The sequence below is a fragment of the Sparus aurata genome, chromosome 6, assembly GCF_900880675.1.
Source record: "Sparus aurata chromosome 6, fSpaAur1.1, whole genome shotgun sequence".
In the NCBI taxonomy this organism is placed as follows: Eukaryota; Metazoa; Chordata; class Actinopteri; order Spariformes; family Sparidae; genus Sparus; species Sparus aurata.
The window spans coordinates 2,570,078-2,596,765 of NC_044192.1; the positions used below are offsets into that span (position 1 = coordinate 2,570,078).

At 42.3% G+C, this 26,688-nt stretch overlaps 3 protein-coding genes across 3 annotated transcripts in view; 1 reads left to right on the top strand and 2 right to left on the bottom strand.

Moving 5' to 3' along the window:
* LOC115582774 (dedicator of cytokinesis protein 3-like) overlaps positions 1–26,688 on the top strand; it is a 391,011-nt gene that overhangs the window by 33,165 nt on the left and 331,158 nt on the right. The window lies entirely within an intron of this gene.
* On the bottom strand, positions 3,552–5,245 carry LOC115583242 (E3 ubiquitin-protein ligase TRIM39-like). The gene is made up of 2 exons (XM_030419877.1): positions 5,081–5,245; positions 3,552–4,972 (listed from the first exon to the last, which is right to left on the bottom strand). Exon 2 carries the CDS (start codon positions 4,953–4,955, stop codon positions 3,576–3,578), a length of 1,380 nt encoding a protein of 459 aa, XP_030275737.1. The 5' UTR covers positions 4,956–4,972; positions 5,081–5,245; the 3' UTR covers positions 3,552–3,575.
* Positions 15,351–20,878, bottom strand: LOC115583241 (E3 ubiquitin-protein ligase TRIM39-like). Its single transcript, XM_030419876.1, has 3 exons — positions 20,858–20,878; positions 17,465–17,702; positions 15,351–17,356 (listed from the first exon to the last, which is right to left on the bottom strand). Exon 3 carries the CDS (start codon positions 17,337–17,339, stop codon positions 15,960–15,962), a length of 1,380 nt encoding a protein of 459 aa, XP_030275736.1. The 5' UTR covers positions 17,340–17,356; positions 17,465–17,702; positions 20,858–20,878; the 3' UTR covers positions 15,351–15,959.

A 26,688-nucleotide genomic window follows, 5' to 3' on the forward strand; every position in this document is an offset into this window, starting at 1 on the left:
GGCTGTGCGAAATCTTCCTCTATCTTTTACTCTTCTCCCAGCCATGGTGGCGTTCTGTCGGCGTCCCAGGTGTTGTCACTTCTCAGGTTAATTAACGCTGGCAGAGATTTTCTTCCCTTTTTTTTTCAGAGTCTTGCCAACGTTAAAAATGGAGGTTATCTGTCTCCAACTCTCAGCTTAAATCTTAGTGTTGCTTAGAGATGCAACTTATAGTTGGTATAACCTACGAATCAAACTTTAGGTGTTAAAAAAAAAGAAAGACGGAGCTCTCTTAGTTGCATGTTTCCATGTCCTGCCGAGGCGTTTATGGATATGGAAATTCATCGAAACACACGTCATATACGTCAGCGTAGATGAGAGCCAATTAGGGCAAAGTCCTGACGTCATGAAGGTGGGTCGAGGATCGCGCAGTACCTGGAGAGCAACTGCGCGAATGCTCTGCTTCTTCTGGCCTTACTATTAATAAGACTAAGTGTAAGATAATGACTGTACATGATTCTGACATTCTTTTAATAGATGGCATAAAGGTAAAAAAAAGTGGTAAAATATCTGGGAATTACAATAAACAGATCTACAGATGAAAGGATCTCTCAAAACTTTTTGCCAAAAATTGAAAAATCTAAATGGATTTTTAACTGTTGGTTACAAAGAGACCTTACTATTATGGGTCGTGTTTTACTTTCTAAGGCAGAAGGTTTATCTAGATTAGTATACCCAGCTTTGTCTTTATATGTTGATCGGAAAACGTGTGCAGCTATTGATTCACTCTTATTTAAATTCGTTTGGAGAAACAGGACTGAGTATGTAAAGAGGAAAACACTTACCAGACAATACTCAGAAGGTGGTCTTAATGTCTTAGACTTTCAAACCATTAATAGTATATTTAAAATCAACTGGTTAAAACATTGTTTGGTACATAATAATACCCCCTGGTTTTTTATCCCCAATCATTTGTTTGCCAAATGTGGTGGTTTAAAGTTTTTGCTTTCGTGTAATTTTATTTCAAGTAAATTGCCTGTTAAACTTAACATAAACAAGCCCTGGACTCATGGAAAATCGCTTTCAAACACAACTTCTCCCCACACACGTGTGTCTTATGGAATAATCAACATGTTGTATACAAAAATAAGACCCTATTTTTTAAGGAATTGTATGACCAAGGTATTGTGTTTATTTATGAGCTTCTAAATGATACTGGGGATCTAGCTACTTATGAAGAATTCACCCAACAAAGAGCATTAGATATCTCTCGCTCTTTGCATTCCAGAATACTTAAAAGTATACCTACTAAATTACTGTCTCTAATTAAGGCATCATTTCTGTATGAACCTTTCTCAGGAAGGATTCCCACACTGTGGCTTGGTGGAAGGGCTTTTGAGGAACGTTCTTATAATAATGCATATAAGGAGTGTTTTTACTTCTATTCATAGTCAATATCCCAACTCCTTTCATCGTTGGAGAGAGATGTTTCCTAACATCAGCAGGAATGTCTGGACCGAATTTAACAGATTTCTTATCCCCGGTAAAGTTAAAGAAGTTCATATTAAACTCTTACATAGATACTATTCCTGTAATGAATTCATTAGCAAGTTTAGACCCGATGTGTCCCCTTTATGTTCCTTCTGCAAAGAAGACGTTGAGTCATTTTCTCATTTATTTTATGGATGCCTCCATTCTACTAACTTTTGGACTCAAATGTCTTTATTAATTTGGGAGTCTTATAAGATCCTGGTCACAATTACAGAAGATATGGTCTTATTTTTGAGTGTTGAATCTAACAATAAGGAAATTAATGATGTGATAAAATTGCTGTGTCTGCTTGGTAAATTTCATATTCATAAAGCCAAATTTCTTCAATTTATTCCAAATGAAACTTTGTTCAAGGTTGAGCTCAATATTTTTTATGATTCTGTTCGTAATGTGCCTAAGAACAAAAAAGCTTTAAAGACATCGAGTCTATTGAAAAAAATTGTGGACTGTACTGCCAGATGAAATGGTGCTGCTGTTATTTTATTTGATGAAGTAATTCATTAATTTAGTTATCTAATCTTTATATTACTGGTGCTTGTTTGTTTTTGTTTTTTCTGTTGTTTTTTGTTTGTTTTTTGTGTATTAATACTCCCTGTACATTTGTTGTTCGTCATGTAGGTCTTGTCATCAACATGCTGATAAAATTAGTCTAAAAACATGCTGAAAAATTAATCGAGTTAAACACTCGACTTTCGGCGGTGGCTCTTCCGCAGTGCGACCCACAGAGCATGCGCACTGAAGGCTTCCGTCGACAGAGCCGGCTCACTTCCGGTTTAGCAACGAGCTAACTAGAGTAAAGATTAAATAATTTCATCGTGCGGCTCTCCTGGACCTTCCAAATGTTATTGGACCGAATTGTTTAAATTCTGACAGTGAATCGAGTCATGTCTCGGATGTTGTGACGCCCGAAAACACGCATCCACCGTTTAACAGCCCCTTCTTTCACAATGTTAGCTTATGGGAAAGTCTTTTTGAGCCGCAGTGCATCATGGGATGATGTAATTACAGTCTGGCCAATGAAAGAACTGGCTTCAGAGTCTGTAACTGCTCCTCCTCCATGATAATAATGATAATAATAATAATAATAATAATAATAATAGTAATAATGTTTCCAGATTGTTACATCTTTTCCCAAACATCACGTCTTGATACGTGTTCCTACATGTCAGCCTGTGTTTCTGTCCATTCTCTTCTGCTGCGTTGTCAGTACAAAGAATCACACTGTAAATTATGAAGAATGACACGATGCATTTCCAGACTTTTACAAACTTTATTCAGCTCTTTCCAGATATAACAGATAGAATTAGGTCTGATATAGATGGACTTAATAAGATGAAACATGACAACCATGAAGAGACAATATGTTAATATGTTGATGAAAAAAACATGATATGAAATCACCACCATTATCATGTTTTGATTTTAATATCTGCAACTATAATCTAGACTTTAAAATAAAGTGTCTTGGCTCTTGGCCACTCAAGTCATTCATAAATTGATGATTGTTTTCTTCCTTTTAATCCATCACCACCCGAAGGTAATAAAAATCTGAGTACACAGCTGGTTTGCAGAATGCAGCTTAGAGAAACTATATAACTGAGCAGGCTTGTTGGCCAACAGTTAAAGGAGAGAAAGTCACTGACAGCAGTTTGCTAAAATGGGAACTGCGTATAATTTGTAACCACAGGGAGTTAAAACCAACTATCTGTTGAACAGGTGATCATTTCATGCTGATGTTTTTATAATGATTGACATCTTTGTGTACAGATAGATAACTTTAATAATCCCTGAGAGGAATTATGTATAATTGTTGTATATTTCATTCCAATGTCCTGATTATGTTAATGAAATAAAATCATAGATCCATCGTAGATTTACATGTTGATGTTTGGTCATATTTGAAATTAAGAAACAAAAAATTAAAATCAAACCAAAGAATGAAATGATAGCTGAAATAAAAATAAACGTGTTTAGAAAGATGACAGCAGGAGCAGCATGTGCAACCTCACAGGTAAATTCAGTGAACACAAAAGTCATCTTTATCTCTACCTGCTCTGTTCCACTGTCACACACACCTTCAGTGGTAATATCTTCAGGTTAGACAGACTGTACATGCGTGGAAACATCTTCTCAGTGAAAGTGTGTGTGAAGGTGTGTATGTGTGTGTCAGTGTCAGGATCAGAGAACGACAGCTTTCCTCTGTTCCAGTCCAGATTCACTCTGATCCTCTGGAGCTTCTTCTCAACTACGACATCAGTTACTGGAGTTGATGGTGAGTGTGCTGAGTATTTACCATTGTTTAACTGAATGCGCCAGAATTTAGACAATACGTAACCCTTCCTCTGGACAGACTCTGCACACACACCCAGTAACCAGTATGTACTGTCTCCAACCTCGACATCCCAGCTGTGAGTCCCTGAGTTAAAGCCCTCAGAGCCCAGGACAGAGCAGATGTTATCAAACCTCTCTGGATTATCAGGAAGCTTCTGTCTCTCTCCTCCTCTCACACTGCTCAGATCTTCAGACAGGATGAGTAGTGAACCAGCAGTGTTTGGGTCCAGAACCACAGGAGTGTAGGAGACCATGTCCTTCATCTTGTTCCAGATGTTGAAGCTCAGGTTGCCCAGGTGTTTGGCCTGGTCTATCAGAGCTCCTGAGGGCAGCTGTGGATCCTCCAGCAGGGGGCGCTGCTGGACTCTTTCCACTGCAGCCTTGTAGTTGTGCAGGAATGAGACGTCTTCAGCTCTCAGCTCCTCCTCTGTGGCTCTGACTGTGTGTGAAAGACCTGCTATCTCTCTGCTCAGAGCCTCCATCTTCTCCTTCATCATCTGACTCTTCTGCTCCTCTTCCTCCCTCAGTGCAGCCATCCTGGCCTCCTCTTCCTCTTCTAGAAACTGCTGCAGTTTCTTAAACTGATCCTTAATCTGCCTCTCTGTGTGTCGGGCCTGGACCTTCATGTGTTCTGCTGTCTGATCAAACTTCACTTTAACTTCTTCAAAAACCTTTAACTTCTTCTTTAAAGGCTCCAGAGTTTCTTCAAGTTTCTTCTTGTGTTGTTGTGCAGCTTCATTGATGGGTCTGATTGTGTGGTTGGTGTGTTGTTCTGAGTCTCTGCAGATGTGACACACCGGCTGCTGATGGTCCAGACAGAAGAGTTTGAGTTTCTCAGAGTGCAGACTGCAGAAGTCCTCTGAAGCTCTCTGGACTCTGAAGGCTTCACACAGGTTCTTTAAGACCAGACTAACAGGTGGTTCTTCCCTTGAAGATCTTCTCTTACAAACTGGACACTCCTGTGTTTGTTTCTGTCTCCACCAGCTCTGCAGACAGTCTTTACAGAAGCTGTGGCTACAGGACAGAACAACAGGCTCTCTGAAGACGTCCTGACAGACCGGACAGCAGAGATCCTCCTCTGATCTGGAAGCCATTTAGTCTCTGAGTGAAGCTGAAAACACAGCAGACAGAAAGTCCAGTCAGTCACGTCTCTGCTCACTCCTCTAATAACAGCACTGAACTTTACTTTCACCTTGAGTTGTGTTTCAGTCAAACTCACCTTCAGTGTGTGAGTGTCTGCAGGGTGAAGAAGTGCTGCTGAGTGTAGTTTTTCTCTCTTATAGCTGAACTCACTCAGAAGACGCTCTTCTTGTTGGACTTTGTTCTGATGGTGAAGTTGATCGTCTCTGTCTGTGTGTCTCTGGAATGAGGAAGAACAACAGACTGTTTCCTGGTTTGTTCACAGGTGAGTGTGTTGAGGGGCGGAGCTCTGTCAGACGTCTTCTGTTAAAGGAGACCTGTTGCTTTTTGTTGTTGTGTCATAGATCTGACAAGAATCCGGGTTGCAGCTTGATATGAATATGGAACTGCTCCAAAACTAAAGTGAAAGTTAAAAATTGCCCTGGCAGCAGCCAAAACACATGGTGAAGGAATAATAGTTCGGGGCCACAAATATATTGAGAACCACTGCACTAAACCAATGGAGCTAATCGTATGTTTTGTTGAAGGTGCCTCCTAATAACAATAAAACAACTTAGGACAGCCTGCAGCAACCTGATCAACATAAAGGTGGTACGTTATCACATTAAATAGTTCAAAGGCAAACTTACTTAGAGATCCACAAATTATCCAAACAAAGGAAAAACTCGGCAGCACGGACACAGCGCCAACCCAGTGGAAACAAAGGAGACTGTGATGGAGATGCGCACAGGTGAGGAGGCGCACAGGTGAGCTTACAGGGCTCACAGTCTCCTCCCTTTTCTAACCTGCTACCCTCGCCAAGACTGGCCACTAGATGGCAGTACAAGGCCATCCAATGGCTCAAACAGAGAGCACACAGAAAGAAGACGAGGTGACAGCCCAAAACAATCTACTGTTCTTCACATTTGGTTTAAGTGAGACTTGACCCAGAAAAAATATCCTTTTTACGATGACGACCTTTAAAGATCTGAAATACAATATTCTGTACATTTCTGGATAAAGCTGGTGAATAAGGTAAAAAAAATTTAAAAAAAGAAATTGCACAATTACGATGAAAATTATCATGTTAATTATTTTAAACTGAGACAATAATTTTGTATATCACATTTAATTTATTGTTTAATGTTATGTTTAAATATGCAAATGAGAACTTTTCTAATTGAAAACACACACATTTACAGAACATAAATCTGAAAGTCAGGTTCAAAGTCTTCATTTCATCTGCACGTGGTCTGCAGATGTGTTTGGGTGCCTGGTGCTTCTCAAAGAGGCGTCCACATGAAGGCCAGGACTCAAGGTTACCCAGCAGAACGTGGCATTGTCACAAGATGATCAATGTTATTTATTTCACCAGTCATTGGTTTTAATCTTGTGGCTCTCGTTGTATGTGCACATGTTAACTATTTAATAGTTGAGATCAGTAAGTGATCAGAATCAAAATCAGAAATTTGTTTATTAGTCTCACCAAAGGACAGTTCAATATAACAATAAACTATAATAATAGTACAAAAATAAACAATATAATAAAAAGGTAAAAGGAAGAGCCAGAGCAGAAATAGAATCATATAAACATAATAAGTACAAAGATAAACAGTGTAATTATAAATGGTGTGGGCAGTGTATTGTTATTAATAAATGATAAATATGATTCTTGAGGATAATGAAGTCCCATTCACAGGTTGTTGAATACTGACCGTTTGGGTTGACAGGCACCACTATGGTGTCACAGAAGGCCCAATTATCAGTTTCTCGTACTCTGGTGCTGTTGCTGCTGGTCCCATCGTCAGTCAGTTGTTTACGATTCTTTGTGCTCATTCCAGTTCAGTCTCCATTTGGTTCAGCTGTAGTTTTTCAGAAAGCAGTGTCAGAATTTCACTCTCAGGTGTGGCCCATGTCTCACTGTGACTTTCCTAGATGCCTCAGAAACATTTTGTTTCACCTTGATTGCCCCTGTGTGTTCCGCATAAGTGGTTGTTAGTTTGTCTCTATCGTTCTGATGGAATTGAAGGTTTGTTTTCGGTTCTTGTGCGTCTTCACTCGAGTGTTCAACTGTGTGTTCAGAGACTGCTTGATAAGCTTTATTAAGCCTTTGAGTTGTTTTGCTGCAGAGACTTTTTGGTTTGTGGTAGGGAGCTTCTAATGAAAAACAGTGTTAGCTAAACTATGTTGAGCATGGTAAGCTAGGACAACCAGTTCACCACCCTAGGGTTCTAGGGACAAAAGTTCTGGACCAGCAATCCAGTTGTTAGTGGTCTGCCAGGCAAACCTGGTGTTCTCATTGTAAGTTACAGGTTAACTTAACCGGACTTCAGCTATCTTCAACGGAAAATGCCTGAGTGCTGTCCATCAGAGCTGTAAGCTGTGTTTTCCATGAATGGCAGTAGTCAGGCCTTTGATCAGCCGCTGGTATTGGTAATAGCGTATCCTATTAGCCATTGTGCGATCCCGCCAACTTACAGGCCCCTGTTGTTACACACCTATGGTTGGTAGAATCGTGCACAAAGTGTGCGTGTTTAGTTGGACCTCGTGCCTGGCTAGGGACATGCTCAGGGCCACGGTAAAAGCTAGCCTGGCGCCACTGAAGCGGCTCCGGTCTCTGCCCTCATCTGTCCATGACGATCTCACTCGCGAGTTCAGTGCGCATAGACGCGATGCCTTTGCTTGAAGATAATGTTGAACCTCCGTGATAAAACAAAATGAAAACAATTGCAGGAATTCATTTTCTTTGCAATTGTGTGCAACAACATCCTGCTCGATAACACCATGCAGAGATCATTACAAAGCTGCTACAGGGCCCTCGGCCTCACTGCCCAGCAGGCCACTAACAAGGATCCGATTGTGCTGTGGTGATGTTTTTCGTTTGGAAGCAGTTGTCGTGGTTATGTTCATGGTAGAAGTGCAGCAAACTGATAGCTACTAACAGCTTGAGCGGTTGTTAGTTTGTTTGCGTTCTTCTGAGTGTATTGAAAGTTTGTTTTCAGTTCAGGTTCATCTCCACTCGAGCGTGCAAATGTGCGTTCAGAGAGTGCTTGATTAGCTTTATGAAGCCTTTGAAGTTGTTGTTTTGCTGGAGAAACATCGTGGTATAAATCCTTTCAGGCTAACAGTGTTAGCTAAACAATGTTGAGCGCAGTAAGCTACAGCAACCAGTTCACCACCGTAGAGTTCTACGTACAAAAGTTCAGTAACAGCAGTCCAGTTGTTTGTGGTCTGCCAGGCAAACCTGGTGTTATCATTGTTAGTTACAGGTTAGCTTGACGGGAGTTCAGTAATCATGCATTATAAATGTCCTTGTGCTGTCCGTTACACTGTGAGCTGTAGCCACACAAGCAATGGCAGAAGTGGGCCTTTGATCAGCTGACTGGTATTGGTAATATTGGTATCCTATGAGTGATTGTGCGTTCAGTCTGTTGGTCATATTCATGGTAGAAGTGCAGTGAACCACCAGTAGAACTGACCAACCAGAGCAGACTTAGGCCCCACCTCAACACCCATAGGATTCAAGGAGTGTTTTTACAGCTACTGGATAAACATTAAAAAAATATATAGAAAAATATATCTTGAAATAAAATGTATATAAAAATAGATGTCTTCAAACCGTCTACAACTCAACTCTCTATGAGTTCTGCTAACAGCCCAGGAAGGTCGTTATTTGACAACCTGAGAATGAGACTCATCTATCTTTCTCTAGGACTACTTTAAGAGTATGCTGACATTATAGTATTGCTTTAATTCGCTTCGTAATTATAATAATCTGCAAAGTTACTTTTGACTAATGTTCTAAAATGCAAGCGGTTAAATAATGTGCAGTGAACATATTAATTGTAAATCAGTTGTGAAAACAGAAAAACTCAAGAACAGTACATGTACCTCAATTGTACTAAAGTACACTGCCTAAATGAACGTACAGAGTAAGTTTACACTAATGTAAATGTTCAGATTTACACTGACACTTTACCCATTAACTTAAATTAAAACTCTGATTAAACAAATTGTGAAAAGTGATTTCAGGTTAAATAAAACTGAGGTAGGGACTAAAAACCTCCACAAGGAGACTCAAAACCGACAAAAATAGCCCCAGGACCTCCACAAACAAACACAAAACATGTATACACACCATCAGCCAGAACATTGAAACACTGACAGCTGAAGTGAGCATTGATCATCTTGTTACAATCAAATGTTCTGCTGGAAACTCTTGAGTCCTGGCAGTTATGTGGACAACTCTCTGACGAGTATCATCCACACAAACATGGTTGCAGATCAGGTACACCCCCTCATGGCAACAGCACTCCCTGATGGCAGTGCCCCCCCTGCAGGATACCTGCACCTGCACCACCGCAAAAACGGCTCAGGAATGGTCCAATGAACATGAACTGGCCTTTGAATTCCTCAGATCCCAAACCAGTTGACCATCTGTGGGATGTGCCAGAGCCAAGTCCCATCCATGTTGGGGCCCCCATGGATCGGTCTTGGTTCATGGTACATCCAATGGATGCTCAGTTGTTTTGAGATCTGGGGAATTCAGAGGCCAGGTTGACACTTTGAGGTCTTCGTCACGTTCCTTGGGTCGTTCCTGAGCAGTTTTTGCAGTGATGCAGCTACATTGTCCTGCTGGGGGGCCACTGCCACTGAGGAGTGTCCTTGCCATGAGGAGGTGAACTTGGTCTGCAGATGTGTTTGGGTGCCTGGTGCTTCTCAAAGAGGCGTCGATGTGAAGGCCAGGACTCAAGGTTTCCAAGCAGAACGTGACATTGTCACAAGATGATCAATGTTATTTATTTCACCAGTCATTGGTTTAATCTTGTGGCGGATCGTTGTATGTACACGTTTCAAACAAACACAAATAAACACAAATCCTATCAAAACACACAAAACCTCCCCAAACACACAAAACCTGCACAAACAAACACAAAACCTGCACAAACAAACACAAAACGACCACAGACACAAAACCTCCACAAACGCAAAACACAAAACCCCCACAAACAAACGCAAAACCTGCACAAACAAACAAAACGACCACAAACAGGCACAAAATGACCACAAATGGACACAAAACCTGCACAGAGACACAAAACGACCACAAACACAAAACCTCCACAAACAAACACAAAAACCTGCACAAACAAACGCAAAACACAAAACCTCCACAAACAAATGCGAAAACCTCTACAAACACAAAACAACCACAAATAAACACAAAACCTCCACAAACACACCCAAAAATCTACACAAACACACAAAAACCTCCACAAACACAAAAACCTCCACAAAGAAACATCAGACTACCACTGCTCCTCTTTTTCTTCCTGCAGGTGACTGACAAGTCAAAATGAAGAACCCTGAAGACGAGCGGTCGGACCGACCAGACGAGCCACGACAGGAGCCTGAAGCAGCAGATAGTGTTTAAGGACAGTGAGTGCTGTTGTCTTTACTGGCTATTTACTTAATAAACCCTTTTTTGAATTAAACTCTGTTGTGGTTTTAATCCTGCTCACCCTGATTTTTAAAGAACATGTTGAGTCTCTTGATGGAGTCTAATGTCTCTCAGTGGCATCGTCAAAGCTATGACTATACGTGATATCTACATTTTTCTGCAGTGGAGACCAGAGCTTCCATCACCTGCATTACCTATTCCTACTTTGTGAATGATTGATTAAGAAACAAGTATTGTTTAATAATGTCTGAGCAGGTTAGAATCTCTCCATCTCTTATCACATGAATTCATTATGAAGCCTTGTTGTTGTCTGCACACAATAGTTTCTATATATGAGAGAAGGCAAACATCTTTACTGCCAATATCTCCTAAAGTTTCCAAAACGGTCCCAACAGATAAACAGCACTACAGGTGAGAAGAACATTACATAGCTTTGGTTTTAAGGTGAAATGACCTTTAAGTATTTAAAGGTTCTAAGAAATGTTTTTAAGTTCATCAGTAATATTAAGTTGCATGAGAAATGATTTTTTATACATACATATATATACAGTTGTTATCATCTCTTTGTGCATTTCTATCAATTCCAATCCAACAAATTAGATATGTAGGAAGAAAAAGAGCTTATTATAAAACTCTTTTCACATTTTGTTTCACGTTAGTTACCTGATGGTTACAATGTAACTCTGACCTCTAGTGGTTGATCCAAGTAATGACACAAAAAGTTCAGCTTTTCAGTTCTTTCATAAAAGTTTCTAATATGATGCTTCATTACCTGCTGATGAGACGGACTACATTCACCAAAATGTGCCCATCGAATACAAACGACCTCTTAAAGAAATGAAATTAAATCAATTAAGTCAAAACGATGCAGGCTGTAATGATACGCCTCACAAAAGTTACAAGAGGGGAGGTCTTTTATTATTAAAGTAGAACTTATGAACTCAAGTATATACTGATATCAACCATTTACAACCAGAAAAGCAGATTTATAGACAAAACAATCTCTTGTACAGGTGTAGATTCTGTGGCTCTGAAGAGCTGCTGCAGGATGAAACACTGAACGTCTCTCGAGCTCCACAAACGTCACGTACAAAGAACAAATCTGTGGTGTTCAGTTTTCATCCCGCAGCAGTGATGTTGACCAGTTTAACACCAGAACAACCAGTAACAACAACAAAACAAAATAAATCCCTCCACACGGCCACGGGACTCCATCCAGGTCGCTCACAGCTTTGTGAAACATGTTGCTGATTGTTTGACGCAGCGTAATGTTGGTCTGAAAGCTTCCAACACGTCTGACGTTGGTGCAACAAAAGTCATTGACATCATGAACAGACACGAGCTCAGAGAGTCAGAGACGGTCCAACACCGGCTGTGATGCTAACCCGTAATGACCACACCCACTGAGGGTCAAAGGTCGACTGTTCGGCGGTGAGGTAATCACACTGTGAAATGAAAATGTGAAAAATTGTTATTAATACAAAATCTAACTTTCCCACCGTGTGTTTGAAACCTTGTAGCAGCTGATGATGAGACAACATCCAACATGTTTGTGTAAATTATGACATTACACATCATCAGCTGCTACAAACATCCAACCAGCAGCCATCAGTCGTGAAATGCTAACAGGAAGTGACTAACTGTCTGAGACCTTTGACGGTTTCCTGTCTTTATCAAAACCTTTTAAATTAACGGTTCACCCAAAAATTCCTCACCTCCATGTTGACGGAAAGTCAGGTGAAGTTTGGCAGCTGGAGACTTGTTTTAAAACAACCAAACAACACAAAATTGTGCTGTACGGCTCCTGATTCTCGTCTCGGGAAACTCAGAAATGACAAATTGATCCTCAATGTGTCAAGTTCATGCATCCACTTCAGATGGACTTACAGCAGATTCTGGCTTCAGAACGGGCAAAATTAAATTCTCTTTCTGGTTGTTTCTCTGTTTTAAATCAAGTCTCCAGCTGCTTCAGTTGTTTAGCAGAATGCTGCAACTCTGTTTTACTGTCACTGAGTTTATATTTCTTGCTACACTTTTCCTCTAAAGACATTTTGATTTGTTTTATCAGTTAATTTAAAGGATTTTCAGTCGGCTTCGTGCTGCCAGTTTAAAAAAAAAAATGTTTAAATTAAATATAAATGAAGACAAAAGATCCCTCAGTTTCTCTCAGTATGTAAAAACCATCAAGTCCTACAAAGATAAACTAAAATAAATTCAATTCAATCAGAAACAGTCAAAATAAATAAATCAAACAAAATTATCCGACTTTGAAAAACATCAGAAAACACAAATTAAACACTTCCATGTCGGTTATCCTCATTTAAAATGTGTTTATGTTTTATACCTTAAGGGGAAATTATACAGAATGTAACTGCAGACTGGAGCATCAGTGCAGTGGAAGCCTGCTGCAAACATCTGATATTAAAACAAGTACTTTTATTATGTGCATAGAAACATTCTTATACCTGCAAGTTAAGAGCGAGGACTTCTGTGTGTCTTTAAATCTGTACAGAAAATACCTGGGACTTTACATTTTAATGTGTTTGAGGCTCAGAAGTGTTTTCAGTGCATCCAAGTTTTTATTGCTGTTAAATGAGGAAAACTCAACGAGCCTTTATGATTATTTGGCTTTTAACTTTCATCATTTAGAAAAGAAGACTGCAGAGAAAACACCGTGTTCAGATCTGATATCAACATCCGTCCTGAGTGATCCGATAACGAGTGGACAGCTCAAAGAACAGACCAAATAATTCAATAAATAAATAAAGAACTTAATGTTTTACATTTGCCGAATTTACAAGAAGGTCCAAATAATGCAGAATGAGTCAGAGACAGAGTTTCACAGAGTTTATAAAGTGTCTCCAACTCAACGACTCACTAAACGGACACATTTGTTAAGGGAGTCTGGTGACTTTCTCCACGGGGACAAAGAAGCAGCCGAGCAGTCGGATCATTCAGGACGATGTCACCGGGTCTGAACTGGGCCAAAGTTCTCTGAGGATGTAAAGAGATGATGTCTGACCGGTGGATAACACACTGTTTAGTTTTCCTCTTATGGCTCTAAGGAACATTTAAGATTAAACCTAAAGGATTCATCTGTCGGGTGCTTCAGTCGATGAATTCAACTCTGAGCTCAACAGAACAGTTTAGTAACAAAACAAAGCGTCTCTTTTGGAGCGGAGCAACATTAAATCTTCCACGTAAAACATCATAAATATTTTTTATTCACGAATCTCCCTCCGGCTGAAACACAGCAGAGAGTGAAAGTCAGTATTCATCTGAGCACCGTGATCTTTGGGAAGCATTTATTCCCATCAGTCTCTCTGAAGTTCAGAGTACAGAGAGACAACATCCCATCAGTGTGTTCACAGTCAACTTGCCTGATGAAATGAGAAATGATGGTTTTAAAAAAGGGGGAAAAAAGTCCTTGTTGGGGTTCAAGTTGTGTTCAGGTCAGGAGAACCACCTGTCTCTGAGGGACCGAAGGATACGGATCTCCTCATCTGACTGGTCTGGATAGTGAGGACACACACACACACACACACACACACACAACAGAAACACTGTAAAACACCTGAACTTCTCGTGTGAAAGTGACCAAACAATTCTCTGATGGTGAGCGGATGAACCGTCAGTGTTACTCACAGTCTGGATTACTTGGATCATCACTTCTGAACGACTGGTCTGAGTTCTCCGAGTCGTCGTCATCATCACTGTTGTCGTCGTCGCTGTTGCTGCCAAGAAGTTCTGCAACCTGAGGGAGAATTTAAAGAACCTTTACTGACGATTCTTTCAGAGTCATATTGTTGCGTAATAAATAACTTTAAAATGAAGGTAACTAATATGTAAAGTAACGCTGTCACCATGACACCACAGTGACATCATCTCTGTGACGCTGTGTGTGTGTGTGTGTGTGTGTGTGTGTGTGACACAGGCCTGTCTGTTGTGTGTGTGACACAGGCCTGTCTGTTGTGTGTGTATTGCGCCACCATGTGTTTGTTGTGGGGCAGCACAGTGTTGTGTACCTGGTGTGTTGTCATCACAAGCTCATGATGTAACCATGGTGACTTGTTGTCAGTTTCCTTCCTCCACCTGTCAGCTGCTGTCACAGGGAACTTCTGATCGATCAATAAAGTCTGAATCTGAACATGGTTTATTCTTCATGTGTGTGTGTGCACGTGTTTACTGCACGTTGTCTCAATGGTGAAATAAAACTTCCATGCAGAGGAAAGTCACAGCAGTCACATAAAGTTATTTATTAAGTTTTTGAATGAAAAAACTAATTATAAATGCTTTCATACATTTACAGAAGATTAAAGATGAATTTGGAGTTTTGTTTTCATCCCTGTATGAATCAGAACATGGTATAAAGTTTAGTGTAGCGGAGAGATTCATAACAGATGCTTAAAGTTTATTGTTTGCTGCAGCACCGAGAAAACTACGGAAAAGAAATACAGAAAGAAAAAGAAAGAGATAAAATACATGAACATTTCATTCACAATTTCCAAACCCACTTTCAATAGAAAAATAAAAGATACATTTATTGGAAAACGTCTACAATCATTATTAAACTCGAGGATAAAAAAAAGCCCAAATTCGAGTTACACATACCTTGTTCTACTACGGGAAAAAGTAGTTTTTGGCCGCAGTGCATCATGGGATGATGTAATTACAGTTTGGCCCATAAGAAAACTGGCTTCAGAGTCTGGTGCTGTTCCTCGTACACATGATAATATTAGTAATAAAATAATAATAATAATAATAATGTTCCCAGATTGTTGCATCTTTTCCCAAACATCACGTCTTGATACGTGTTCCTACATGTCAGCCTGTGTTTCTGTCCATTCTCTTCTGCTGCGTTGTCAGTACAAAGAATCACACTGTAAATTATGAAGAATGACACGATGCATTTCCAGACTTTTAGAAACTTTATTCCACTCTTTCCAGAAATACAAGATCAACTTAAGTCTGATACAGAAGGACCAAACAAGATGAAACATGAAAACCATGAAGAGACAATATTTTATTATGTTGATGAAAAACATGATATGAAATCACCACCATTATCATGTTTTGATTCTAATATCAGCAACTATAATCTAGACTTTAAAATAAAGTGTCTTGGATCTCAGCCACTCAAACATGCAGTCATTCATAAATTGATAATTGTTTTCTTTCTTTTGATCAAACATTGATGATTTCCAGCTGATGTTGATGTTTTTATAATGATTGAGGGTTTTGTGTACAGATAGATAACTTTAATAATCCCTGAGAGGAAATTCTGTATAATTGTTGCATATTTAATTCCAATGTCCTGGTTATGTTAATGAAATAAAACAATAGATCCATCGTAGATTTACATTTTGATGTTTAGTCATATTTGAAAGTAAGAAACAAAAAATGAAATCAAAACAAACAGCTGAAAATAAAACAAAGATATTGTTAGAAAGTTGACAGCAGGAGCAGCATGTGCAACCTCACAGGTAAAATTCAGTGAACACAAAAGTCATCTTTATCTCTACCTGCTCTGTTCCACTGTCACACACACCTTCAGTGGTAATATCTTCAGGTTATACTGACTGTAAATGTGTGGAAACATCTTCTCAGTGAAAGTGTGTGTGAAGGTGTGTATGTGTGTGTCAGTGTCAGGATCAGAGAACGACAGCTTTCCTCTGTTCCAGTCCAGATTCACTCTGATCCTCTGGAGCTTCTTCTCAACTACGACATAAGTGCCTGGAGTTGATGGTGAGTGTGCTGAGTATTTACCTTTGTATAACTGAATACTCCAGAATCCAGACCATACCTTACCCTTCCTCTGGACAGACTCTGCACACACACCCAGTAACCAGTGTGTACTGTCTCCAACCTCGACGTCCCAGCTGTGAGTCCCTGAGTTAAAGCCCTCAGAGCCCAGGACAGCATAGAGGTTAACAAACCTCTCTGGATTATCAGGAAGCTGCTGTCTCTCTCCTCGTCTCACACTGCTCAGATCTTCAGACAGGATGAGTTTCAGCCCAGCAGTGTTTGGGTCCAGAACCACAGGAGTGTAGGAGACCATGTCCTTCATCTTGTTCCAGATGTTGAAGCTCAGGTTGCCCAGGTGTTTGGCCTGGTCTATCAGAGCTCCTGAGGGCAGCTGTGGATCCTCCAGCAGGGGGCGCTGCTGGACTCTTTCCACTGCAGCCTTGTAGTTGTGCAGGAATGAGACGTCTTCAGCTCTCAGCTCCTCCTCTGTGGCTCTGACTGTGTGTGAAAGAGCTGCTATCTCTCTGCTCAGAGCCTCCATCTTCTCCTTCATCATCTGACTCTTCTGCTCCTCTTCCTCCCTCAGTGCAGCCATCCTGGCCTCCTCTTCCTCTTCTAGAAACTGCTGCAGCTTCTTAAACTGATCCTTAATCTGCCTCTCTGTGTGTCGGGCCTGGACCTTCATGTGTTCTGCTGTCTGATCAAACTTCACTTTAACTTCTTCGAAAACCTTTAACTTCTTCTTTAAAGGCTCCAGAGTTTCTTCAAGTTTCTTCTTGTGTTGTTGTGCAGCTTCATTGATGGGTCTGATTGTGTGGTTGGTGTGTTGTTCTGAGTCTCTGCAGACGACACACACCGGCTGATGATGGTCCAGACAGAAGAGTTTGAGTTTCTCAGAGTGCAGACTGCAGAAGTCCTCTGAAGCTCTCTGGACTCTGAAGGCTTCACACAGGTTCTTCAAAGCAAGATTAACAGGTGGATTTAGCTTTGATGATCTTCTCTTACACACTGGACACTCCTGTGTTTGTTTCTGTCTCCACCAGCTCTGCAGACAGTCTTTACAGAAGCTGTGGCTACAGGACAGAACAACAGGCTCTCTGAAGACGTCCTGACAGACCGGACAGCAGAGATCCTCCTCTGATCTGGAAGCCATTTAGTCTCTGAGTGAAGCTGAAAACACAGCAGACAGAAAGTCCAGTCAGTCACGTCTCTGCTCACTCCTCTAATAACAGCACTGAACTTTACTTTCACTTTGAGTTGTGTTTCAGTCAAACTCACCTTCAGTGTGTGAGTGTCTGCAGGGTGAAGAAGTGCTGCTGAGTGTAGTTTTTCTCTCTTATAGCTGAACTCACTCAGAAGACGCTCTTCTTGTTGGACTTTGTTCTGATGGTGAAGTTGATCGTCTCTGTCTGTGTGTCTCTGTAATGAGGAAGAACAACAGACTGTTTCCTGGTTTGTTCACGGGTGAGTGTGTTGAGGGGCGGAGCTCTGTCAGACGTCTTCTGTTAAAGGAGACCTGCGTAGTTTTATAGAAGAATTTTTTTACAATATTAATGAGGTATACAAACCTATACATATACATATGTATTTTCTCCATAAGTGAATAAACAAGCTGTTCTCAGAGGAAGAAAAGGTCCCAGAACACTGTTTGAAGCTGGAAAGGTGGCAGGGTCCGCCACATATAAACAAAGTAAAACAGTATGAAACTGTGTTTTCCTTTCAGGTCAGTTTGTTTATTCAATGAAGATCTTTGTGTTCTGATGAACATTTCTTCCATTAAACTACAGAGTGCTCCTTTAAATGTTGTAGCTTCACAGCTAACAGGGACGTGTTTCAGTCAGTACAGATTTATTGCTGGATGTTGTTGTGGTTTATTGTCCTCCTCAGCCACCATAGCATTGTGTACAAGTGGGCACGTGATCCAACACGCTCAATCTGCCAAAAGGCCACAGACGAGGCCCAACTACTGCCAACAACTGGGCCACAGACGCTCCAGACGTTGGTGTGTGAGTGTGTCGGAGCTGTATGGAGAGCCGCTGTGATCCACTGTGGCAGGATTTAAGAAATACTGAGGTCACGCCTCTCCACCTCCACCCGACCCATCCACTGCTACATCTGCATTTTACATTTTAAACATTGATCAGAGGAGCAGAACTGCAACAGCTGGACATTCTGGAGTCAGGACCGCTGTTTACCTGAAGTACTGTCCACTGAACACCTTGTTTTCACTGTTTTATACTTAAAAACATTAAAGTACAGCAGCAGGTGTTAAAGCATTGAGATGAAACACAACAGCCAAGAAAATACAAATCCTGATACAGACATGATTCATACACTGACAGCTAGGGATGGGTACCGAATTCAGTACTTTTATTGGTACCGACCGAATTCCCCACGAAGTAACGAGTATCGATTCACGTGAAGTCAATCGGTACCACATTTCGGTACCTGAACGCACCTTCACGGGCGTCAGTAAGAGCGGAAGTCGCGGCGTAAAGCACGTTGCATTCTCTGTCAGAAAGGCAACAAATGTGTCTTCAAAATAAGAGCTTTACATTGCACCCCATTGGAATTTAGAACTGGGTTCTTAGCGAAGAGCTTTTAATTTGAAAGTATAGACCGGTAGTAGCTTGCTGCTACAACAAGAAGCGGACAACGAAGCAGTGTTGCCAACTTGGCGACTTTCTCGCTAGATTTAGCGACTTTTCAGACCCTCTTAGCGACTTTATTTCTAAAAAGCGACAAGCGACAAATTTAGCGACTTATTCAGATCATCAGGGGAAAGGCGAGAAATATATGATATTGTAATATGCTGCTCAGAGTCATCGCAGTCCACGGCTCCTCTGCAGCAGCGCCGGGGTCTCTCCCGTCTCTCACGGCTGCGCAGTCGGCAGGCCGGTGTGTGTGTGTGGGGCCGGCTGGGGCAGCAGGAGCGGATTCCGCGGCTGCTCGCGCTGTGGATTTGAGACCGGATAGCTGCCGTTTACTCTGTTTTCATCTGTTCATTCTCTGACTTCTTAGTCTTTCGCGGTTCCACTGGTACTTTACCAGTGATAGGATGCTGAGTCTAGATCTTCTCTCTCACTCTTTATCTCCAGATTAGGATGTTCCTCTATCTTGTAAAAATGCACATAGTTCGTTTGATCTTCTCCCTCCCTTTACTGTTGTTACTTCAAATATGCTTGTCTCTGTAGTGAGTTTGTGATTATTTGGTAAAGATTTCTCTAAAAACCTTTTGTATATGGTTTAAAATAATGTCCCTCTCACTGCATGAGACACAACCAGTAAGATATATGCAAATTGGTACGTGATTACGTCATCAATATGTAAATGAGCGTGTGACGTCATCTAGCGACTTTTGGAGCTAGTGCTAGCTACTTTCATTGGCAAAGAGTTGGCAACACTGCAACGAAGACAGCTACAGAGACCGAGGAGACGCTAGCATCTCCTGGATCTCAGCGGCTGTCCAGCTGCTCATCTTGAGACGCGGATGAAGTGATGGACTGACTGCTGTGATCAGCTGTTTCCTGGTTTTAAAACTCCCCGGCTGTTGCTCGCACTATAGACACATATATACATAGACGCCTCATTGAGCGCTGGACCGTACGTCGACGTCGCCGCTATATTGGAGGAGGCAGCTCAGCCCCGTGAACTAATACGAGTCAGTGAAGTGAACTTTATAAAGCTCACTTCTACAAAGTGCCATAAGTTAATGCTCCTCATTTACACATTCACACACGTATGTTCACGATATATTCAGGAAACAGATACGAACCAAAAACAACGTAACGTTCTTTGATGACTATAAACATGAACTACTCCTTATATGTTCAGTCTACAGGTCCGCACCAAACCACAATATGTATTTTTATAATGTTTTTACCAGTGTTTATAGCTGCTAACGTATGTAACGCTGTTACTGTGATAATACAAGACAGTTAAATATTTAATCTGTGTCTATAAAAATCAGATCCTGACATGTAAATATGACATCTTTCTACCATTCTGTCAACTTGTTTAATTAAATTAGTTTAAGTATAGATAACTGACTTCATATGAATCAGAAATACTTCATTGATGCCCGACGAGAAACTGCAGCATTACAGATGCTCCCATTCAAAGTCAAGAATATGCAGAAAAATAGTACTACTACTACTACTAATAATAATAATGGTAATAATAATAACCAAAACTATATATGGTGCATATTTATAACAGTAGCCCACTGCAACTTTACTATTTTTTTACTATAATTAAATGTTATTTTATACAATATCATATGTTATAATGTTCTTTCATGGAGTATATCTCTATTCTGCTGAAAAAAAGAAAGCAGGTTCACTGCTGCTGCAGTTTCTTATCTTGATTTGCAGACTTTGTTAATTTTTTGTCGCCATGATTGTAATTATTAGTACTTAGATCATCAAAAATCAAGCATAATGTGACCATGGATTGACACGTCAACAAATATTCAAAATTCAGAAGTTTTGACTGTTTTTTTATATACAAAATAACGTTAATTACCACACATACACGCAAAAAGGTACCAAAAACCGGTACCGATATGTACCGGTACCAATTCGCAGGTACCGAGTATTGGTACCGTATCGGTTCAAATGTGAAAGGTACCCATCCCTACTGACAGCAGAAGCTGCCATGTAAGCTGCCAACCTGCTCATCAGGAGCCATTTGGGGGTTTTATAGCCTCCCGCCGACCGAGCAGGCTAACTTCCGGTTTAGCGCCTGGATAACTTCCGGTTTAGCGTCGGGCTAACTGGAATGAAGATAAAATAATTTTATCGTGTGGCACTTATAGATTTTCCAAATGTTATTGGACAGAATTACTTAAATGCTGATAATGAAACGAGTCATGTCTCGGACGTTGTGACGCTCAAAAACTCGTGTTTGCCGTTTTACAGCTCCTTCTTTCACAATGTTAGCTTACTGGAAAAAGTAGTTTTTGGCCACAGTGCATCATGGGATGATGAGATTACAGTTTGGCCCATAAGAAAACTGGCTTCAGAGTCTGGTGCTGTTCCTCGTACACATAATAATATCAGTAATAAACTGATAATAATAATAATAATAATAATAATAATAATAATGTTCCCAGATTGTTACATCTTTTCCCAAACATCACTTCTTGATACGTGTTCCTACATGTCAGCCTGTGTTTCTGTCCATTCTCTTCTGCTGCGTTGTCAGTACAAAGAATCACACTGTAAATTATGAAGAATGACACGATGCATTTCCAGACTTTTACAAACTTTATTCCACTCTTTCCAGAAGTAATAGAATGATTAGGTCTGTGTCATAGCCCTGGCTCAGAGAGCAAGACAAAGTGGGAGACCACACACTTTTAAAGCAACTTTAAATTAAATCTTTATTTTTAAATGTAACCCAAAACAACATAATAAAGAAGTCTGTAATCTGTAAGGTCAGTAGTGTATGCAGTGTTGTTTGTAAGTGAGGTGTGGTGATGATAAAGCAAAGAAACACACAAACCAAACAGGCAGCAAGTGGTCAGAGAGAGAGAGAATGGGAATGAGGAGCCAGCTAAATAACCTGGGCTCAGGCTGCCCAGGTGAATCTCGTCAAATCAGCAGCTCCTCCTTTCTCTACCTGAAAGGAGCCTGCAAGAAAACCAAACAAAGGACGACCAGGAGAGGGCGGGGTCGTCACACCCCCCCACTTAAGAGCGGAGACCCACTAGGTACTCTGCCAAAATATGTCATAACTATTTACAAAATACAATAATCATCAAAAACAGAATGGACAATAGCCACATTTTTCTCGTTACAATATCGACAGAATGACATAACCTTCCACAGTTAATTTGGAGTAACAAAACAATTCATACCTTCTACCGATCCCTCAGGATCATCTCACCCTCTCCGCAACCTGGGTACCTACAGGAGCATTTTTAAGAGCGAGCTAGACAGCCCACAAGGAAAACAGACAAAAGGCATAAATATGATGACATTAACAATTACTCTTCATACAACTAGAAGGCGCGAGAAAGGGCTTCAGCCATTACATTTTCCCTGCCTTTTATATGACGAACATCCAAATGATAGGGCTGCAAAAATAGTGCCCATCTCATTAACCGCTGGTTAGGGTTTTGCAAAGAGCGCAAAAAGGTAAGGGGATTATGGTCGGTGTACACTACAAGAGGGGTTCCTGAACCCGTATACACATCAAAATGTTGTAATCCCCAAATTAACGCCAGGGCTTCTTTCTCGATAACAGAATAGTTCAACTGACTGAACTTTTTTGAGAAGAACCCAACTGGTCTCTCTACCCCTGCAACATCAGCTTGCAACAGGACTGCACCAGCCCCCACATGACTGGCATCAACCTGTATCGTAAAAGGCTTATCAAACTGCGGTGCTTTAACATTTTCAAAAGCAAACTGAGCCTTATCTGACCAGACAAACTTCACCTTAGACTTAAGAAGATCTGTAAGGGGTGCCACAACTGATGAAAAATTCTTACAGAAACTTCTGTAATATCCCACCATGCCCAGAAAACGCAAGCCTTTCTTGGTTACAGGAGGTGGAAAATTCCTAATGGCTTCCACTTTAGCCTCAACAGGGCGAACCTCCCCTTGCCCCACCACTTTGCCTAAATAGGTAACTGTGGCTCTAGCAAAATCACACTTGGCCAAATTCACTGTTAACTGTGCCCATACCAATCTGTCAAACAATGCAGTGATCCTCTGCAGATGGTCCTCCCAAGTATCACTAAACACAACGACATCATCCAGGTACACAGCACAACCAACCAGCCCATTTACCACAATATTCATTAGCCGTTGGAAAGTGGCCGGGGCATTACGTAAACCAAAGGGCATGACTTTATAAGAATACAAGCCGGTAGAAGTTATGAACGCACTTATCTCCTGGGCCCGTGGAGACAGTGGGACCTGCCAGTATCCTTTTAACAGATCAAACTTGCTCACAAATTTGGCTGCACCTACTTGGTCAACGCAATCCTCCATTCGTGGTAAAGGAAATGAATCTGTTTTTGTGACACTGTTTACTTTCCTGAAGTCAGTGCATGGTCGAAAAGTCGAATCAGGTTTTTTCACAAGTAAACAGGGAGATGCCCAGCTAGAACTGGAAGGCTCTGCCAGATTATTGTCCAGCATATACTGAACCTCTCTGTTCAATTGCATCTTCTTGTCTGGTGAAACACGATAAAAGCGCTGTTTAATTGGTTGAGCATCACCAACCTCTATATCGTGTTCAGTAAGATGAGTTTGCGATGGCGTATCTGAAAACAGTGCGGGGTACTTGTTTATCAATGAAACTAGTTCATTTCGCTCACCCTCATCCAAATGACCAAGTACTGATGGCAAAGACTTTAGTGCGTCCGAGTTTTTCAAACGTACCTGCAGCACTCCCTCATCTGTTGGCCATTCCCCCTCCCACATAACTGCCCCCCCTGAAGAAGACAGCTCCGTGTCCACACACAAGGCAGGTTTCACACATGGGGCCTCCTTGGAGCTAGGAGATGACGACAAACGGTCATAATATGGCTTTAACAAATTGACATGACACAACCTAGATTTTCCAGTTGGCATTGAAATCAAATAATCCTGTTCAGAAACAAATTTCGCCTGGAATGGCGAACCCACAACCAGCAGCAGAAACATGACCTGATCACCAGGACTGAACTGTCGCCGTTTTGCTTTCCGGTCAAACAGTGATTTCATCTTCTTTTGTGATTTTTCTAGTCTACGTTTTGCCATTTTCCCCGCAACATACAGTCTGTGTCTAAAACCATTCACGTAGTCGACCAAGTTTGATGGTGGCTCCGACTGTTGGCAACCACTCTGCAAAACCGCCATAGGACCACGCACTGAATGCCCAAAAACTAAGTCATTTGGACTAAAACCAGTGCTGACCTGAACTACCTCTCTTGCAGCCAGCAACAACCAAGGCAAACCTTCCTCCCAATCACGATCAAGCTCTGTGCAGTAGGCCCGCAAGAGTGACTTCAGAGTTTGATGAAAGCGCTCTAAGGCACCTTGACTTTGAGGATGATAAGCTGATGCCTGGTTATGTTTAATCTGGAGCTGCTGCAAAACCTGTGAAAACAGTTTAGAGCGAAAGTTAGAACCTTGGTCAGTTTGAATAACTTTGGGGATGCCAAACACAGAAATAAACTGTGACAATGCCTTCACTACAGACTTTGTTGTTATAGAACGCAGGGGAAGGGATAAGCTGCTGGATATCTAGTAGCCTGGCACATCACCGTCAGCAAATATTTGCTGCCAGATTTGGAAAGAGGCAGTGGACCTACACAGTCCATAATCAAATACTCAAATGGCTGATCCAGTGCTGGTACAGGATACAGTGGTGCCGGACTTATAGTCTGATTAGGCTTACCCGTTAACTGGCAAGTGTGGCACGTCTTGATGAAAGCAGATACATCCCTTTTCAACCTAGGCCAAACAAAATGACGCAAGATCCGATGGTAGGTTTTTTGAACCCCCATGTGTCCCGCTACATCATCATAAAAGGCTTTCATCACCTGCTCTCTAAATTTTTCAGGCACCACAACTTGAAAAACTGGTTTTCCCACAAAATTGTCTGTCTCTGGACACCATTTTCGCACAAGGACATCATTTTTCACAAAATAACCCTGAGCTGCAGTTTCCATGTCCCCCACAGGAGACACCAGCTCAAACAATGCCTTTATCGAGGGATCAGACTTCTGTTCCTCAATTTACTCTACACGAGAGATGGACTCAAGAGGCACCGGAATAACCACGGTTGCAGATTCAGTTACTTCCTGCTTTTCAGCCTCGTCTTTTCCCCGTCCCATGGCTCGAGTTACCGCACACACTGGAAACAACTCCACCTCAGGCAAAACATCAACTGATTCTAGCACCTCTGTTTGTAATGGTGGCAGAACAGGAACCTGAGTGATAACATAAGGTGGTGGAACATCAGCCCAAACTCCATTTCCTGCCAGATCATTACCAAGAATCATGTCAATCCGGGAACCATCGCCTTATCGCGGTGGAGAGGTTTGCGTGTCCCAATGAACCTGGGAGCTAGGTTGTCAGGAGCCATGTGCTCCCGGTAGGGTCTCCCAAGGCAAATTGGTCTCAGGTGAGGGGCCAGACTAAGTATGGTTCAAAATACCCCATGGAAAATAGAGGTGTGAGGCGAGAGACCCTGCCCGGAGGAAGCCCGGGGCCCACGTCTGAAGCCAGGCCCGGACGGAGGGCCCGAGAGCGAGCGCCTGGTGGCCGGGTCTGCCACGGGGCCCGGCCGGGCACAGCCCGAAAGAGCAACATGGCACTTCTCCCTCCCCCATCCCGTGGACCCACCATCCGCAGGAGAAACCGCTGGGGTCGGGTGCGATGCCACATGGGTGGCGGTGGTGGTGGCGGGCCTCGGCACCCCAGAACTGGGCGGCAGAGGCTGACTCTGGGGACGTGGAATGTCACCTCTCTTGGGGGGAAGGAGCCGGAGCTGGTGCGAGAGGTTGAGCGCTACCGGTTGGATCTGGTGGGGCTTGCCTCCACGCACAGCATCGGCTCTGGATCCAAACTTCTGGAAAGGGGCTGGACGCTATTCTTCTCCGGAGTTGCCAAAGGTGTGAGGCGCCGGGCGGGTGTGGGGATACTCACAAGTCCCCGGCTGACCGCCGCCGTGTTGGAGTTTACCCCGGTGGACGAGAGGGTCGCCTCCCTACGCCTAAGGGCTGGGGGGAAAACCCTGACTGTTGTCTGTGCGTATGCACCGAACAGCAGTTCGGAGTATGCGGCCTTCTTGGAGGTCCTGGCTGGGGCCCTGCAAGGGGCCCCGGTGGGGGACTCCGTGGTCTTACTGGGGGACTTAAACACGCACGTCGGCAATGACGGAGATACCTGGAGGGGCGTGATTGGGAGGAACGGCCTCCCCGATCTGAACCCGAGTGGTGTTCTATTATTAGACTTCTGTGCTAGTCACGGTCTGTCTATAATGAACACCGTGTTCGAACACAAGGATGCTCATAAGTGTACGTGGTACCAGAGCACCCTAGGTCGAAGGTCAATGATCGATTTTGTGATCGTATCATCTGACCTCCGACCGTGTGTTTTGGACACTCGGGTAAAGAGAGGGGCAGAGCTGTCAACCGATCACCACCTGGTGGTGAGTTGGTTTCGGTGGCAGGGGAAATCCCTGGACAGACCTGGTAAGCCCAAACGTGTAGTGCGGGTAAGCTGGGAACATCTGGGGGAGGCTCCTGTCCGAGAAGCCTTTAACTCCCACCTCCGAAGGAGCTTCTCTAGCATCCCTGTGGAGGCTGGGGATATCGAACCTGAATGGACGATGTTCAAAGCTTCCATTGTTGAAGCTGCAGCTGTGTCCTGTGGCCATAGGGTCTTAGGTGCCTCAAGGGGCGGCAACCCTCGGTGGTGGACACCGGTGGTCAGGGAAGCTGTCCGACTGAAGAAGGAGGCCTTCAGGGACATGTTGTCCCGGGGGACTCCTGAGGCAGTT

Coding starts and splice junctions, on each gene's coding strand:
- LOC115583242 (XM_030419877.1), bottom strand. CDS start 4,955: ATGGCTTCCAGATCAGAGGAGGATCTCTGCTGTCCGGTCTGTCAGGAC.
- LOC115583241 (XM_030419876.1), bottom strand. CDS start 17,339: ATGGCTTCCAGATCAGAGGAGGATCTCTGCTGTCCGGTCTGTCAGGAC.